This window comes from Cuculus canorus, chromosome 3, assembly GCF_017976375.1.
Source record: "Cuculus canorus isolate bCucCan1 chromosome 3, bCucCan1.pri, whole genome shotgun sequence".
Lineage (NCBI taxonomy): Eukaryota > Metazoa > Chordata > Aves > Cuculiformes > Cuculidae > Cuculus > Cuculus canorus.
The window spans coordinates 87,509,856-87,526,862 of NC_071403.1; the positions used below are offsets into that span (position 1 = coordinate 87,509,856).

At 39.1% G+C, this 17,007-nt stretch overlaps 1 protein-coding gene across 3 annotated transcripts; it reads right to left on the reverse strand.

Annotated features, from left to right (window-relative positions):
* Positions 1-950: 950 nt before the first annotated feature.
* On the reverse strand, positions 951-16,851 carry MCM8 (minichromosome maintenance 8 homologous recombination repair factor). Of its 3 annotated transcripts, XM_054064160.1 has the most exons (19): positions 16,580-16,851; positions 16,365-16,439; positions 15,789-15,871; positions 15,462-15,611; positions 14,625-14,728; positions 12,488-12,686; positions 11,601-11,686; positions 10,062-10,213; positions 8,960-9,158; positions 8,164-8,194; positions 7,752-7,892; positions 7,181-7,322; positions 6,342-6,537; positions 5,856-6,069; positions 4,692-4,901; positions 4,019-4,095; positions 3,338-3,527; positions 1,976-2,099; positions 951-1,050 (listed from the first exon to the last, which is right to left on the reverse strand). In XM_054064160.1, the coding sequence occupies exons 1-18, from the start codon at positions 16,692-16,694 to the stop codon at positions 2,007-2,009; spliced, it is 2,457 nt and encodes an 818-aa protein (XP_053920135.1). In that variant the 5' UTR covers positions 16,695-16,851; the 3' UTR covers positions 951-1,050; positions 1,976-2,006. The 3 variants fall into 3 exon arrangements, with proteins under 3 accessions (XP_053920135.1, XP_053920134.1, XP_053920136.1); XM_054064159.1 differs by lacking the exon at positions 951-1,050 and having other exon boundaries at positions 1,059-2,099; XM_054064161.1 differs by lacking the exons at positions 951-1,050; positions 1,976-2,099; positions 4,019-4,095 and having other exon boundaries at positions 3,358-3,527.
* Positions 16,852-17,007: the final 156 nt, after the last annotated feature.

The window sequence follows — 17,007 nt, forward strand, 5'->3', positions numbered from 1 at the left end:
AGATCAGTGGGAGAAGGCTCTGGTGAGGAAACTGGGTGATTTTTCTAGCTCAGTTCCTGCAGCTTCTGCAACCTCATTTGTGAGACATGTGGTCGGGCACTGTCATGGAGAAGAATCAGTCCTTTTTTCAGGCCTGATTCTTAAATTTTTCAGGCCTGATTCTTAAATCAGGCCGGTGTTGGACGTGAACGTTGTGGTTCATGGAGTGTTTTGTCGATTCCCTGGCAATACTTCCCTGCTGTGTTGGTTTTACCAGGATTCAAGAAGTTGTAGTGGAAGATTGCACTTGCTGATCACTGAACAGTGACCATGATCTTCTTTCAATGCAGCTTTGGATTGGGGAAGAGTTCTGGTGCTTCACCTCAGTCCAGGCACTGCACAGAATGCCAGCAGTTGTTGTGTGGAATCCATTTTCCAACACATGTCACAATGTAGTCAAGAAATTGATTTTGTTGCACAAAAGCAGCGCAAAGCAGGCTTTGTAGCAGCCAAGCAAACTTTGTAAACCCAAGCAAATTTGTTGAAAAAAAAAAATCTGTAGACAAAAACCAATGCCTAACCCCCACTTCCTATTAGTTGATACAGTAGGTTGCCTCCTTGTATAAGATTTGCTCCCACTTTGCACAAAGGTGTATCCCTGTTGCCTAAATGCCAGCACTCACGGACAGGTGACAGATAATATACGTCCAAGAAGATTGACAGCTCATATGGTAAAATAAGCCGTTCACCAGTTCCCACAACGAGCAAAGAAACCTGGAAAGAGCAGACTGCTTCCCACTTGAACAGTTCATATGAAGAGCTACAGTTTCTTAGTTTTCTCTTCAAGCATCTCATCTGTCAAGCTAGTTTTCAATTTCAAGTATTTTGAAGTAGATCCAGACCAAGGCACCATTGAGCAGTTTAAGATATTTGTTCAAAATTGTAGAGCTTGTATATGCATACAAAAATTTCTGTGGAAGCATGTTGTAGATTAGATCCTTACGTCAATAAAAGACATGCACTTTTTTTAATAAAATGCACTTATCTTACAGTGCATGTATCATATCATACCTTAGAAAAGGGGAGAAACAGAAGTATTAGCAATGCATTCTTGAATTTTTTTAAATTGTTTGGGTTTTAGTACTTGAACAGAAAGTCTCTCCTGAGCCATTTTATTGCACTAGACCATAAAGGTCAGGAAACGTTCAGAGCTTTACTCTTGCAGAATATTGCACATTCTTCTGTGGCAGGAAGTTACAGAGACACACAACATGTTCGTGTTAGGTATCTTGCAGTGGCCAATACCACCCACACCAGTGTTCACTGTTACTGTGTAAGCTCTTAAACAAATCACAGATTTCTCTCTATATAAAGTTTAATGAAAGACATAAATATAATCCAATTCTTATGTTACAAATTAAATATTGTAATAAGGATATTTTCTTAAATCAGACTTGCATTTTAAATAACGTCATCTACAAACACCAATAAATGCAGAGCTGCAAAGCAGAAAATTAAGTCAGTTTCAATAAACTGTTAACTTCTTACAGCTACAAAACTGTTGTCTTAACATGAAGGTTCCCATGTTTTCAGAAACATTTCTATACTTTAAATTAATCAAATTAATTGCAATGCTGAAAACGCAACTCTATCCTCTCAGGAAAGACTTCTCGTTTTAAATTTGTGGGTCCGACATGTCTTTTAGAAGCAGAATCTGTTATGGTACTATGATAATATCAATATCAAATACATTTCCTGCTCCTCAGTGGTGAGGAAGTACATGCTAGTCTCACACAGTCCCACTTGGGCTGGCAGACCTATAGTATGAGCCAAACAGCCACTGCAGCAGCTTACAGCATGCCTGTGGGCACCACCAGTTTCTAAACGGGATCACACACACCACAATAAGTGCCAGTGGTCCTTCAGTTGCCAGGGCAGGCTGCAGTTACGCATGCTTCATTGTGCATCCATCAGTGCATTCAGATACAACAATTACCTCTCAGGAGAGTTTGACACAGTGGCTCTTCTCACATAGTCTGAAGCTGATAGACTCTTGAACCTTTTTTCAAAAGATAACCCTGATCATTTAGGGATCCAATAAAGCTTTCAAAATCAGATACCTGGGAAGAGAGAGACAAAAAAAATATCAAATTGGAAGTATGAAATTTTATCTGATGTAAAGCAAAATACACAGTTTAAAAGAACACAGTGAAATAAAGAGAGCTAAGTATAGGTTAGCTTCCTTAGCAAATGGCTGAGGTGACATACAGACAGTTGTGCCCTTTCCTGCTTTGCTTACACTCTTTGCAGCATGCAGAAAACAGAGTAACTTACGTGTAAATCTAAGTTCTGAAACACAAGTATCTACCAAAGAAAAGTCTGATTTCTACAGCTCCCATGGATTTCCAAGTATTTGTTACAGGTATAGAACTCTGAACAGGCAAAAAATATTCTATATATAAAGAGAAAGTTAGAATTAATTTAGTTAGCTTTAAATAACTAATCACTGAATGAATGAATGAATGATCTTGTGAGAAGAGGGCTGGCAAGAATGCGTTCTGTCAGATAGGATTCACACCAAATCCAGTCGTACGGTCAACATTTGAAGAAGGTCGGTGACTGCAGCCACCTTGCCTCAGCAGGCAACAGAAAGAACAACCTTATTGCCCATAGGAAGTTCCTTAAAGAAATTATCACTACCCTTCACTCATTACACTGAAATCCAGTTTTAAGTTTTAAATTTGCATTTAGAGCTTTTTATCATGAAACAAAAAGCAGAATTAGCTATTTTGTTTGGCTAAGTCCCTCTCAAGTACAGAATGCAAATCAATTGCAGGATAAACCACACTTGTGGCAGTGTAGCCTATATGACAGTCCTATCAAGTTACAACATTACGATGCTTGAAGCAGGAATGAGAACCAAAAAGGCATATTTGGGCCAGAGAAGGCCAAGCAGAAACATCACTGCCCTGTTGAAACAGAACTTGGACACTACAACAGTCTAAATTTGGGGATTCAAATAGGTATGTCCCCTGGGGAGCCAGAAGGAGGAAAGCACACCGAAACCAAAACTGCCTGTCATGAAACAAAGCGGAATCTTGTTAAGGATGAGCTTCAGAAATAGAACCAACCCCTACTACTGCAAGGAGTTGTAACTGTCACATAGCAAGTAGGAGTAGTAAAGCTCACAGAGGCCATTCAGGCAGAGCATTCAGCCTAAAAGCAGGCAACACTGCTTTTATCTGTTGATTGCAGAGAGGCACAACAGATATGTCTTTTCCAATTTCCATTTTGCAATAAATAGTTTTGACTGGTCTTGTGGTTTGTTGTTGAAGAAATGCTCAATTTCCAAGCTTACTCGTATTTGTAGCTCTTTTGCAATCTGTCGAAGCTGTTGCAGGTCAAAGAGATTGTTGTAAGTTCTCTCTGCAATACTGTTAAGGGCAGAAACAAATCTTTTTGCCTGTGAACGATTGCTCATCCCAGACCCATGCTGTGAACGTTCAAAGTCCAGTTTTCCAAATTCATCCGAGTACGTTCCCAACATGCTAAAAACATATAAAAAGACATCAATGGAAGGTAAAAATGAGAGCATTTTAATTTGCTTCCTGAAACCTAATTGCTCGAGAAAGCTTTCAGAAGCCACAGAGGAAACCATTTCCTAGTGAGAATGCCACTATCTAGGAACTTAAGCTAAGCATTTGTCCAAACCACTTTTAAACTTCAATTGTTCAACTGCAATGACAGAGAGTAATCACACAAGAGAAAAAACCTTTAGCAGCACCTTATTACTGTTGCTCACATACATAATCACTATGGTAACACAACTCCAAGGCCTAAGCATTTGTATTCAAATTTGGGCTGCTGTTAGCTTTTGAAGAGCAGCACACAAGTCTCAATATTGGTATCATGGGCCTAAACTTGATAAAGTAATTTCTTCACTGTGTTTAAGTATCTGTAATAAATAAATAAATAAATAAAAGTCTTTGAATGAAGAGCACCATAACGCTTTATCTACTTCTAAAGCAGTGCACGTTACCTGTATTTCATTATTTCTATTACATCCTCAGCATCTTCCTTGGTAGATTTCTCCCTTAATTCCAGCCTTGATCGTGCCTTAAAACAAAACAAAAAACCCCCCACAAAGCTATATATAAAGTATATCATAGCTGATGGGGAAAAAAGCTACAATTGCCCTATGACAAGCACAAATTTTGGGAGCAGAGATGGAACCTGAGCCTACAGGATTTAGAGGAAGATTCCTTTTTTTTTGAGGGAAGAATTTTGATGTCATATCTCCTTTGAACTCGCATTATTAGGCTGTAGCTTGGAGGTTTTTTGCTTGTTAACAGTATATTCTTGGGAAGCAGCAGATCATAAATAGTGCTATTAAGGCACAGTGTTAAAGACAACAGCAGCACTGTAAGTTCAAGATGGGTAGCAGCTTGTCCCTGCCTGCACCTTCTTCTTCTCCTTTTGGAAGAAGGTGAAAGACTCTCTTTCCAGCCTTTCAAGGGTGTTTAGGAGTCTTTAACCATCAGTAGCTTTGAAGCATTTGTAAGTCTCTTGCATTGTCTTTTTTGTTGGTTTTTTTTTTTTTTTTTTAAACTACACACACACACACAAAAAAAAGCAGAGCTGTGAGTATCAGTAACAGTTTAGGAATAATCTCTTTGCTTTCGATCCCTTAAGTATTACCATCTTGAAATTACCTCTGTAAGTCGAATCAGAGACTCTATCTGCCTCGTGGTGATCGGTGTGCTCTCTACTCCTTGGTTCTGTTTCCGGAGCTCGAGGTAGAATTCCTGAAGGACCTGAGCAGCTTCTGGAGATACCTTTGGGTGAACGTACTGCCGAGCATATCCAACATACTTCCTCAGCAGCTGATGTGGAATGGCATCAAAGTTCTCTCCTGGTAAGATCTAACCCAATTACAAAGAGCTTAGATTTCTGTCTGTCAGAACTGTATACAATACAAATTTTAATACAAAATCTTCATCTTCAATGCTTTATCTGGTAAAATCTTCACTGCAATGACTTTAGTGCTCCACATGTGAGCCACATATTTTAAATTACATACGCTATGCTTAGACATGTAACTAACCACATTTAGCTATTTCAGAAAAAGCAGCTAAAGCTGCTCATTTGCAATGATAAGAAGTGCCAAATATGATTTAGCTATACCAAGAATTCTTTTCAAAAAAGTGAAAATCCAATCTCCCAATTGTTACAAGATACATCTCCACAGAAGATTAAACCATCACTGGTGACCTCTCATTTCCAGAAGTGCATGGGTTTACCTCCAGTAGGGGCTATTTCTCCCAAGAGCTGGCATTTGATGGCATCAGCCCTCAAACTGATCATTTAAGTTTAATAAGAAATAGGCTTCCCCTCCTATAATCCCCAAATCCATCATGAGTTGCAGATGCCCAAAGATTTGTTTGCACAATGCTTTATTTGCGTTCAATACTTCACAGCACATCGTGTTATATCAAATTATTATATCCAGTCTAATTCTGTAGCTCTTTATTGAAATCTAACACAGCGAATTTGCCTTAAAGCGTCTCCTGCAAAGTATCTTCTCACTACTGCAACCAAAAATAAAAACAGCTCAGCTAATAAATTCCCATCTGTATGGAGATAAAGATGGCTTAAGACACATCTTTAACAGCTCAGAAGGGTGAGTAATGTTAGTTAAAACAGGCGATTGGTAGAAACTGGTGGTTGGGGACTTTAATACTTCCTCTTTTAATTCAGAGTCAATTATCATGAGAAGAATTGGAATAGGAGATGGAGGACATCCAGCAGGTCAGAGTTGCCAGGTCCCAGTGCAGGGAACAGTGTGGTGTTAGCAACAGTCACAAGACAATTCTTACCTTTAGTCTTTCAAGCAGTGGTCGATCTGAAACAACTTCAAGAACAGAGCGATCCTGTGTGTTGGTACGAGTCACAACAGTGCTGCTGCATGCTGCCTGCTTTCCAGCTCGGATTGCCATCACATGCTCAGACAGCAAGTGATCATGATCCTCATTTGGGGTGTCCAGTAAGATGAAAACTAAATCAAATCTGGACAGTAAGGCACTCCCCATTCTAGAGTAAAGAAAGAAAACCACAGTGCTTGTAAAAAAGTGGAAAAAAATCACAGCAACTCTGCTCCACAAAGACATTTACAAAGTCCTGTCCTGTTCACTCAGAATAAAGTAGAACAGCAATTTCTCTCTCAAAAGCCAACAAAAATGTTACAATAAGTTTGAATTCAAGCTCCAGGAAACTCGAAAGCAATGATATACAAACTATAAGACTGCCAGATGCATCTACTCCAGAATGTGAACTATGTCAGCAGCATTTCAGGAAGTGCTCACTTTAAGTTCTCAGACACTGTTTTGGCTTTGTTATAATGTCCTCCAACTGGGTTTGCTGCAGCAACAATGGATGTTCGAGCTGGCAAACTGCAAACAATGCCAGCCTTGGCAAGGCTGATGCTTTGCTGTTCCATGGCTTCCAACAAAGCCTGATGCTGGTTTCCCATCTTATCAAACTCATCTATTCCACAAATACCTGGAAGCAATTAACACAAGACAAAGATTTATTAGAAAGCAGAATAACAGATGGGCAGATGTAAACTACATTTCAGTGCTGACTGTACAATCCAATAGACTATATGTTACAATCCCTCAGAAGTCCTAGGGACTGCAGGAAGCGTCAGACATCTCCATTTCAGCAAGCTTTGTTTTCATTTCATGCTGCTGCAGCTGAAGCACTATAAAGTTGACTTGGCTTGCAGAAAACCATGTCTTGATTACACATTAAGGTGATAAAACAAGCTTTTCAGAAAGAGACAGATAACAAATCCCATAAGCCAGCTATTTTTAAAAGACAGTAGTAGTCTAGTAGTTACCATTAAGTGAGAGATTTCTTACCAAGGTTATCCTAGTTCTTTGTCACATTAAGTAAGACTGGTATGTGAATTGCAGAACACCTACACATCCTAAGAGCTAGAAAAGCAGGAACCACCTCCAGAGAAGTCACTGGAGAAGCTCAGAACTTCCCAGGACATGAAAAGCCAGCATCATACTTCAAATTTACAATTTTAGTCCACAGTTACACAAGCACTATAGTTCACCTTAGACTCAGCAGCACTGCTCCCTCACCACTTTGTCCATGTTTTTTCATACAAAACCTGTAGTATTACAAGTATTACCTTGATCTCCAAGCACTAAAGCACCAGCTTCCAAGGCAAAATCTCCAGAAGCACCATCTCTAGACAGTGTAACAGTCAGGCCAGAGCTGGTGGAAGTATTACCACAAACATACACACCTCGAGGAGCAACGTTACACACTGCCTAAAAGAGAAAGAAATGGTTTTTTCTCTCCCCAAGGTGAGGAATTTAATGAACTTTATTCTAGAGAAATATTTCATTTCTTTCTGCTTAAGGTGACCCAGCAGTAAAGTTGTGACTCCTTGCAAGAAAACTATATAAGGGCAGGACAACAAGCCTATACTTGAAAGCTCACAGGGTTGACCAAGTATAGCTGCTCTGGTAAATGTTTTACAGGAAGGATCTCTTCCCTTCTGCAACGCTCCCTGAAAAGAGAGGACAGTAGGACATACCTTTGGGTACCATCCTATGTTTGAAGCACCCTACGTGAAAAGATAGCTCAAACAAAACTTTGGGCTTAACACAGCTATCCTACTATGCTTATGAGAAGTCAAGGTAACAAGGGTATTAGAGAAAAATACAATCAGACAGTAGAAATAAATTAATCCATACTTGCAACATTTGACTTTTTCCTAATCCTGGATCTCCAACGACCAGAACATGAGGATCTCCACGCACCGGGATTCTGTTCTTGTCATCTACAAACTTCTGACATCCTCCAAATAATGCCAAGGCCAAACCTGCCTTTACAATCTGTAGTAGCACATACCAACATTAGTAAGTATTTAATCATGGTGACCATTACTGACAGCTCCCTGAAATCAGCCGTAAGAACCCCTTCCTTCTGGATGGCTGAACTTAAGGGTACAAGGCTGCCACCTCCCTGTCCCTGAAAGTGACTGTAAGTCAATCACCTTTTTACGGTGTCATGTGCCCTCACCCCTCAATAAGCTTTATAAATCCTTTAGGAGTTTACTGTGGCATAAATATTTCAAACTGCCAGCAGAGCTGTTAGATTACCTACCTCATGGCCATAGATTGCAGGACAAAGAGAGCTGAAAAACAAAGAACACTAACATAAGGGGAATATAAATCTTTTATTACTATTAAATAATTGCTTGTTCTGTCTCTCTTGCCTTACAATACTTCTACAAACATATAAACCACTTGGTTAGCTGTTGCTGAACTTCTCACAGAAACAGTTTAAACCAGCAGCATCAGATTTCTTAAAGTTTTCAGATCACCACATATGCTGGAAATAAGAAAAGCCTTTCATCAGGGTTCACGCAAACACAAAGAAGAATCAATTTACCACTGATTTCCACACCTATCAAGTAACTACCTCTAGCCCTCCTTTTAAAGATACTAGTTCCATGTTCTTTAACTCCTCTGGGACTAGAGTAATTCTCAGTCTGAACTGAGGGTCTTTCACACTCTCTGCTTAGTTCCTGCACACTCTTTCCTCTGCTGTAGAAAAGCAGAGTCAAGAACAAGACAGCATTGATGAGCTGAATTTGCTCAGCGAGGAGCAAAATTAATTGCTTTTTTTTAGCCATGGCTTTTTGTCTCATGGCTGAACTGAAACACACTAAAATTCCCTGTACCCCTGAATCCTTCCCAGAATTCTAACACCCTCACTGCAATACTTTCACTTCCTCCCAAACCCCTTGCCACCTAAAGTTTGTTAAATCTCTGACGTATCTATTGCACAAGCCTTAGACGTTTCATAGCTTTAGAATTAGCCATCACATTTGTCTGAAGTTGGGTGTGCTGATTCAGAAGCCTCATCCTAGACACAGTCTAGGTCTGACAGAACTTACTTCACAATGAGCCTGAACAGATTTTCCTCAGCTTGAATTTCTTGAACAGCATAGAGATCTTTAAGTGAAAACTCCATGAATGATTTCTGAAAAGTCTCATCATCAAAATTCTTTGGTTTTTGTCCTTTACTGTTGCTGACAGAATTTGCCTCAATGTACAACAAGAACATACATTTGTCATTCTTATTTTTAGAAGCTCCTGTTTGGATAAAAAAATAAGAAAGAATCGAGGATTTTCTCATATAATTGAGTACTGATGTTATTTACAAACAGCACAGGGTAATTCAGAAATACTACGTACAGCCATGTGCAAAATGTTCTTATTAAAGTAACTGAGCATCTACACTTTCAAAAGCTGATGCAAAGTAAGTTGTCTAGTTACATTTGTTCTTCAAGTTCCCTTCATTTAGGTAGACAATAAAATATTTTGCTGGATTAGAATGATGTGTATAGAGAGAATTTTCTCCCAGAATAAATGAAGTTTTCCAGGAATTTTAAATTGTTACATCATTCTAGTCAAATATATTCATACAAATATAAACGGAATATAAAGTGTTGCCACTCAGTATCTAGAAGAAAAAATATCCATAGTGCAGAAGAATTAAAAATGTAGCTTAATAAATAATAAGGTTTCTGTATTCCTCAATGATTACTAAACAGAGAATGTGGTGTCCTTAAATCAGTACTGCAGTTCTCTGCAATGCATTCTATTATAGCCTCACTTGGGGCAAAAAAAGAAGTCTGTCAGAGACTTCAGGAAACAAAGCTGCCCCCCTTGCATTGAAACCATCATATGTCAGGCTAGCACTGCAGGTTCAGTACCACAGTTGTGCACAGAGTAGTGGGTTGTGAAAGCCCCTCTTTGTCAGTGGACCTTAGAGATAGTGCTCCTCTAGGACAGCACTGCTTCTGGCTTTTTCAGAATAACTCTTTATAAAGAGTTATAAACTGTTATAAAACATCGGGAACTTATGAAGAAATACATACTTAATGCATTTGCAACTTGGAGAGCTCAAAATAAGGGGGACCCCTGTTGTTATTGTGTAGTCACTAGAAAAATCCCCACCCTATGCAAAAGGTGTTATCGGATGATGTGTTTTACCTTCCTCAGTGCTCGACACCTTTACTATGCCTGTAACTGTGATCATATCTCCTGGTACACAGCTGTCCACAAGATCTTGAACCAGTTCACATTCGATTGTGCGAGGGATTCGGCCTGCCTCTCGCTGATCATCAGACATGAGCTCCTGCACCCTGCAGAACACAAAGCAAGCATACACTCCATGCATATAATCTCCAATTCAATTATGGCATACAAGATCTGCAGCTGTGTGCTTCCAACCAATCCTTTCCAAATCAGAAAGGGAGAGAGCAGAAATGCCTTCACTTGAAACAGCAGTGGTGAATTCGGAGAAATAGAATTTTTCAGTTCAGACTTTAATAAATGGGTCTATATTATGCATAAGACCCAGAAAGACAATAATTATGAATTCCAAAAATAATATTCAATGTTGAAATTCAGATTTTCTAGCACCAATTAGTATCTTCATGCAGCAAAAGTACAGTACGTGATAAGCTGGACCTCATATAAAAAATTAAGGTCAGATATTATAGCCCTGATGAACGCTTAATTGGCATTTTAACTCTAAGAAAGCCAAAGAAACTCCTCAGATCAGAACAAGAAGAGTAGCTCACTCTTTGTATAGTTGTAAAAAGCTAGCAATTAACAAGCTTTGGTTCTGCACTTACAGCTCCAATAACTTTCCTTGAACCTCAGTCAACCTTTTAAGAAGCTGTGATAAACAGCACCCTCTAGAGCTGTTGAAAGGAGAGTCAGCACTATTTTTTAAATTATTTTAAAAGATTTTTATTATAGATCGTTAATAAAAAAAAAATTTAGATGTCATTTGGCACAATACGACTTCCAATACAGAGCACGTGAACTTACAGAATCTGAGTGCAAGAAGGCGGGGGGGGGGGGGGGGTAAGTAAGCAAGCAGAATCCTCTTTTTTCCAAGCTGACAGCCTTACTGCAGTAAGCTAACAGGAATAACAAGGAACAACAGAACAAACTCTTCTGAACATATGTTATGGGCAATTAAAGGACCATCACAGCACAGTGGAAGGATGAAAACCAGACCTTCCTACACTTCAACACTGTTAATTTCTGTAGAAACAGTAACTTGTTCCCCCATAGCAAAGGTCTCACAAATTTTAGGCATACCTAACTTGCGGGTTTTTAACCCTCAAATTTACTTTCTGTCCATTCAAGTCAGGCACAGTTGAGCAATGTAATTTAATAGGGCTTTTCTAGCTGACTTACAGGTCATTAAAGAGAATCATTAAATATAGATGCAACGAGAAATAATCAAGAAAAGCTTCTAAGAGTACAAACTGAACATTTCTCAGAGAATTCAGTCACGTTAGAATGACTTTCCAAGAAGCTATTATATTGGGTCAGTTTAATACACAAAGTATACCAGTGCTCCCATAAATCAACTGGTTTGTAATACAAATTATGAAGATCGCTTGCCACAAAAGAGTGTTAAAATTACACAGTCTACCATGGAATGACCCATCCTATCACTTTTTGACCACCTTGTTGCATTACATTTTTGTGCAGAAGGGAAGACAAGCTTACTTAATAGACTGCCAGTCCACTGTAGTGGTTAAAGGAGAGCTTCTGTCAGCTGTGAAGGATCGGCCACGGCACTCGGGAACAAGACACTGTAACAATAATAATTCTAATTAATTCTTAATCTGTTTTAAAATTGTAATTTGAAATTGCCCTATTTGATTAAAAAAAAAAAAAAAAAAAGCCATGTGTTTCACTAACACCATTCCAGGGAAAAGCTAGTTAAATTAGGGCTACAAATTAGCACATACATAATTAATGAAAAGCTATCAAACACAGACACCTGAACCCTGGCTAAGAGTTGTTAGAGCAAATACAGCTGAATTGCATGACCCCCTTGGTGAACTGGTTTAAGTTTTTGGGTGTTGGGGGGAAAGGGGAGGTGGTAGTAGGTGGGGGTTTTGTCTGTTTGTTGGTGGTTTGTTTTTAAATACTTCAAGATGCTCCTGAGGAGATCAGGTAATAGCAAATAACTGGGTATTGTCCTGTGTCCAATGACTTTTTATATCCAGATAAAAAACAGTGAAATTAATATAAAGTTCTAAAGAAATCACACAGAAACCCCAATCTAAGCATAGAAAACCACAGCAGCAAGGTGGAGTAGGCTTTTTAAAGGACAGTGGTGAAAAGGAAATGAAAAGGGATTTTTTTATTCCTAGATTTGAGGGAGTTTTTAGAAACTACTTTTGTTTCAGCAGGATACAATTTTTTTTCAAGTAACATGGGTATGCATTAATACAAAGTTGCATGGCAAGCTTAATTTTTTCTGATATGTCAGTTGTTTAATCTAGCTTTAAATATCAGATTTGTTTGGTTTTTTTTTATTATCAGTGTTGCTGCTTTTTGTCAAATCACCACAGATAAAAGTATGAAGTTAAATGGTTTTAACTTACCTTAGTTGGAAGGGTATACTTTCCATCAGGTAGAGGGACACTCTGAATATCTCCACACGTGCCACATACAAAACCTAGTTTAGTGCACAGAGGCTTAATGTTACTGACACGTACAACAGTACCACGCAGGGCAATGTATTTTCCATAGCAGTTGGCCCGGACGTTCTTCAGCTGAGTTAGGGGATCATAGTTGTACACCCTACACAAAAGTTAATGTTTTAAAAGCTTACCATACTTAATTGCAGAACTGAACCTAAAACCAAACAAAACCCCACACACAAAACAACAAAATGTTTACATACCAATTATTAACAATAATCCAGAGGAATTATTAGCAAGATTTTTTCTGCAGACCCATAACATAGCCTTTGATTCCTGCTCTAGAAAGCAGCATAACATTTAACATTTCCCCAGGTGTATACACCTCAACAGCTCTACACTTTATTTATACACTAACACCTCCCTCCTGTAAACAACAGAAACCAGTGATGCAGCAGAAATTACTTTATAGTCATCTATAACAGTCTCTTTGAATTATGTTAGATTAAGACCAGAGTTAAGACTTGCAACACAAAAGGATCAAAGACTATATGCCTATGCTCCAAAAGAAAGCGTGATTTTTCATGTTTCAAGGATATAAGAACCTGTCACTAAGTACCATACACGGCACTTTGCTAAGGATGACTGAGAATACCTAGCCAAATAATCCAAGGTAACAAACATTGAACAGAACTATTTATTGCAGAATGGACCTCATGAGATTGTCTAGTCAACTCCTCTGCTCAAGCAGGGTCAGCTAGAGCAGGTTGCCCAGGTGCACATCCAGGTGAGTTTTGCAGATGGACACTACACAACCTCTCTCACAGTAAAACAGCATTTTCTTGTGTTCACATAGAATTTAAAGCGTTTTCATTTGTACCCCTCTATCCCTTGTCCTGTCACTGGGCACAGTCATTGAGAAGAGTATGGCTCCAGAAATCCAGGGTTTTCCTTGCTACCTCAGCTTAGGACCCTGAACAGCACCTCACTGTTCCATCCTGCCTATGCTACAGAAACATTTTAGAAGCATGCTAATTTATTGACTTATTGAATACTTTTCTCTACAGGATAATGATCCATAACTGTCTCACAATTCAAGAGCTTGTATGTACCTTTATTTCAGCCACAGTTTTTCCCTAAACACTCTACTGTGTAACTAAACGGTGCAGTTTTAAAACAAAGCAAAACTTGAAATATTGATTGTAGTGTGACAAACTCTCCAGATTAAATCCACATGCCACACGCTGCTTTCCCACACCAAGCCAGGACCAGCAGGAAGAAAAACAAACAAAAAACAAACCCCAAACTCAAAATCAAATAGGGCTTATACTAACCCCTTGGGCTCCTGAACTCCGAGATGCCATTACATTTGACAAAAAAAAAATCCAAACTGAGCTAAAAGCTTGTTTCATTAAAAAATCAAAGGAAGTCACGTTTTTTAAACAACAGTAATTATAATTCTTTTAAGTACATGCTGTTCAGAATTGGTGTAACCTCAGCTTCCTCATTTCAAATTAAATTTGATTAATTAGAATTAATATTCTTGACACTTTCTACCAGTAATCCTTTAACAGATTTAAGCTAGAATGAAACAACTCATACTCAATACACCACTACCAAAACATCCACACAAGGAATAATAAATATTACTTCCAGCTGTAGTTTCTCTGTACTCTCCAAATATACTTCTTTACAAAGAAGAGCCCGTTGCCAACAAAGGGCGAGATCACAATGCCTTCCCAACTTCTACAGTAAACAGCAGAAATTAAAATATATTTCCCTGTTTTAATCAATATGTATTGCACAAAATAGTTGTTCTACTTATAAGTTACTTTTCTATTTATAAGCTTTTCTTGTAATAAGCCTTTTCTTCAGCTTATATGCAGGTTTTGTTTCACTTTTGTATTCACCATGACAGCCTAGACTTTTTCATGGTGAAGAAAAACGCAAAATGTAGACTGTTGTTCTGGAAATAGCTTCAGCGTCAAATCTCTCAGTAAAACCAGTAAGCCTTAAGCACCACACACAGCCACTGACAACCATTAGAGAAGAGGCAAATAGATCCCCCTGAAAAAAACAAACACTCAACACCCATTACCTAGCATGAATGAGAGGCACATTTATTACAGGTTCTCCATCAAGCGGTAATCCTTCCTGCATCTGCAGCTCTGCAGCATGCCTTTCAAGATCCTTTGTTAGCACCTACACAGAACAGAAAGGCACACACAAATGTACTATACACACAACACTAATCAATTTGCTATTAAATTTGAGTTACTGTCCCTTACTATCAGAGATATTGCTGAAATCTGGAGAGCCCGCTGGTATTCAATAAGGAATCTTAAGCAGTGTTTTTTCTGCTTCTGAACAGTTTTAAGCTTAATTTTAAAGGGAATTTTTATAATTAATACATTTGTTGTGCTTGCTTCTTTAATTTAAAAAAAAGAAAAAAAGAATGCATCCAACAATCTTTAATGCCAGTCGAGGTCTGGTACTTTGATGAAAGCATAAGCATCCAAGAACTTGCCTCTCAACAAGCAGTGAAATGCTGCTTGGACACATTGGACAGAGCCAGGAATTCCTAAGTCTGCTCACCATTCACCCGCCAGCTGCATAAGGTGGGACACAGCACACATAACTGCCAGTACATGAATAGATCAAGAATTGTAACTCCCTGTTAAATAAGTGTTAGAACTACACTTAGTTTTAGTCAATTACTTTGATGAATAAGCAAAATGCAGAAAGACTAATGCATTTTCAAAACATACATACCATACAGAAATGGTGGAGAGATTAAAGGGTTTGAGTTTCGAATAAACAGTGTATTTCTGTGGGACAGAAACCCAGAGATTTGGGTTTCATAACATATTTACCTTTAAATCCCATTGATTCTTTGTGAGGATTATGCTTCTACATACTGAAATATCATATTTACCTGATGAATTGCCAGACCCATACAGTTCAGAATTTTCTGAGGCATATCCCTTAATTCAGTAGATATATTTGGTATTGATTTAGTTAATTCTGTATCTTGGATGAGTTCCTTATAATCCACAAGAATACTTCCTTTTCTTTCTATTTCATCCTGTGAAACAATTTAAGTTACTAAATACACTTCAAATCATAAACATAATGCTTCCAATCACATCATAAACGTTTTGTGTTTAAAGCAGATATTATTTTTGATGAAGAAAATACGTAAAATCTGTAATGTTACTGTATCAACAATAGGTTGGGGAGGAGGTGTCATGTTTGCCTTTACCTTATCATAAAGCTCAATGCGTTGCACGAAAAATTTTTCAAAGGCTTGAGTCTTCAGGACAAAAGGAGACTTGTCAGCATAAGCTAATTAGAAACACACTATATTAGTAATTGAAATAAACAATTAATTTCATTTCACAAAATAACAAACAGGCAATCTCTCTTCCATTATTTTTCTACATTCCAGAACTAAGATGATAGATCTCCACAGTATCACAGTGATGTTCTGTTTGAAGATCTGTTATAATGCAGAACTTTGTCTAAGATGACATAGGACAAGCATACAGGCTCAAAAAAAAAACACAGCAGAAGTGTGCATGTTCCAGTCTTTGGTGGACTGCAGGTTTTATGTGGCTAATTGAACAGGTTTAAGATGACGTTTTACACGTCAAAGGTTCAAGATTCCTTTCCCAGGTTTGGAGCACGCATACATTACCAATATCTCTACTGCATTCATGTTTTCAGATAAAAACCATGAATTTCTGTTGCTTTCTGTTGCACTGATCCCGTTTATTTGTAACCAGTTCTAGAAAAATGGAAAAAATCCTTGCTTTATATAATTTTGGCTTACAAATACCTTCAGAGAAATAGAGTTTCCAGCCTTTATAGGGAATAAACTGGTCCAACGTTGACTGAACTAGTGAAGATCTTGCTAAAAAAACCAAAACAAAACGATATTAAAATTAAATGATTAGTAAAACTTTGCAAGTTTTTACTCGGCGATTCCTCTGACCCCTGGGAGGCAAGCAGCTATAACCGCCTCAGGAAAGAGGGAGAAATCCAGTGTCTCACCACGTTCGGGCGTCCTTCTCGGCTCTGCTTTGTGCCCTTTGTGCCCTCTGCCCCGCCAGCCGCCCCGCCAGCCGCCCCGCCAGCTGCCGCCCCTGCCCCGCAGCTCCCCGCTCATGGCGATCGCTGCGGGAGAGGAACCGAGCTACAGACACGGACGGTTCTGCCAGAAGAGACTAGAATTAAACCAGGGTTATTTGCCGGGTGGGCTGCGGGGCCGTGAGGGCCGGCCCAGGTGTACCGGGCGGCGCTCCCCTTGCACCGCAGGCCCCAGGACACGCTGAGGCGGCGCCGCCGAGGACGGGGACGCAAAACAGGCGCCAAATGCCCACAGCGCGCGCCCGCCCCCGCTGGGGCCCGCGCCTCGCTGCCCTGCCATTGGCGGGTGAGCCACACGCGCGCCGCGGCCCGGCCAATGGGAGGGCGGGCTG

Excerpts from the sequence above, each read along its gene's own strand:
- MCM8 (XM_054064160.1), bottom strand. The coding sequence starts at position 16,694 with ATGAGCGGGGAGCTGCGGGGCAGGGGCGGCAGCTGGCGGGGCGGCTGG. Across the intron at positions 16,440-16,579 it reads GAGAAGGACGCCCGAACGTG|CAAGATCTTCACTAGTTCAG; the intron begins GTGAGACACTGG and ends TGGTTTTTTTAG. Across the intron at positions 3,528-4,018 it reads ATAGAAATAATGAAATACAG|CATGTTGGGAACGTACTCGG; the intron begins GTAACGTGCACT and ends ATATGTTTTTAG.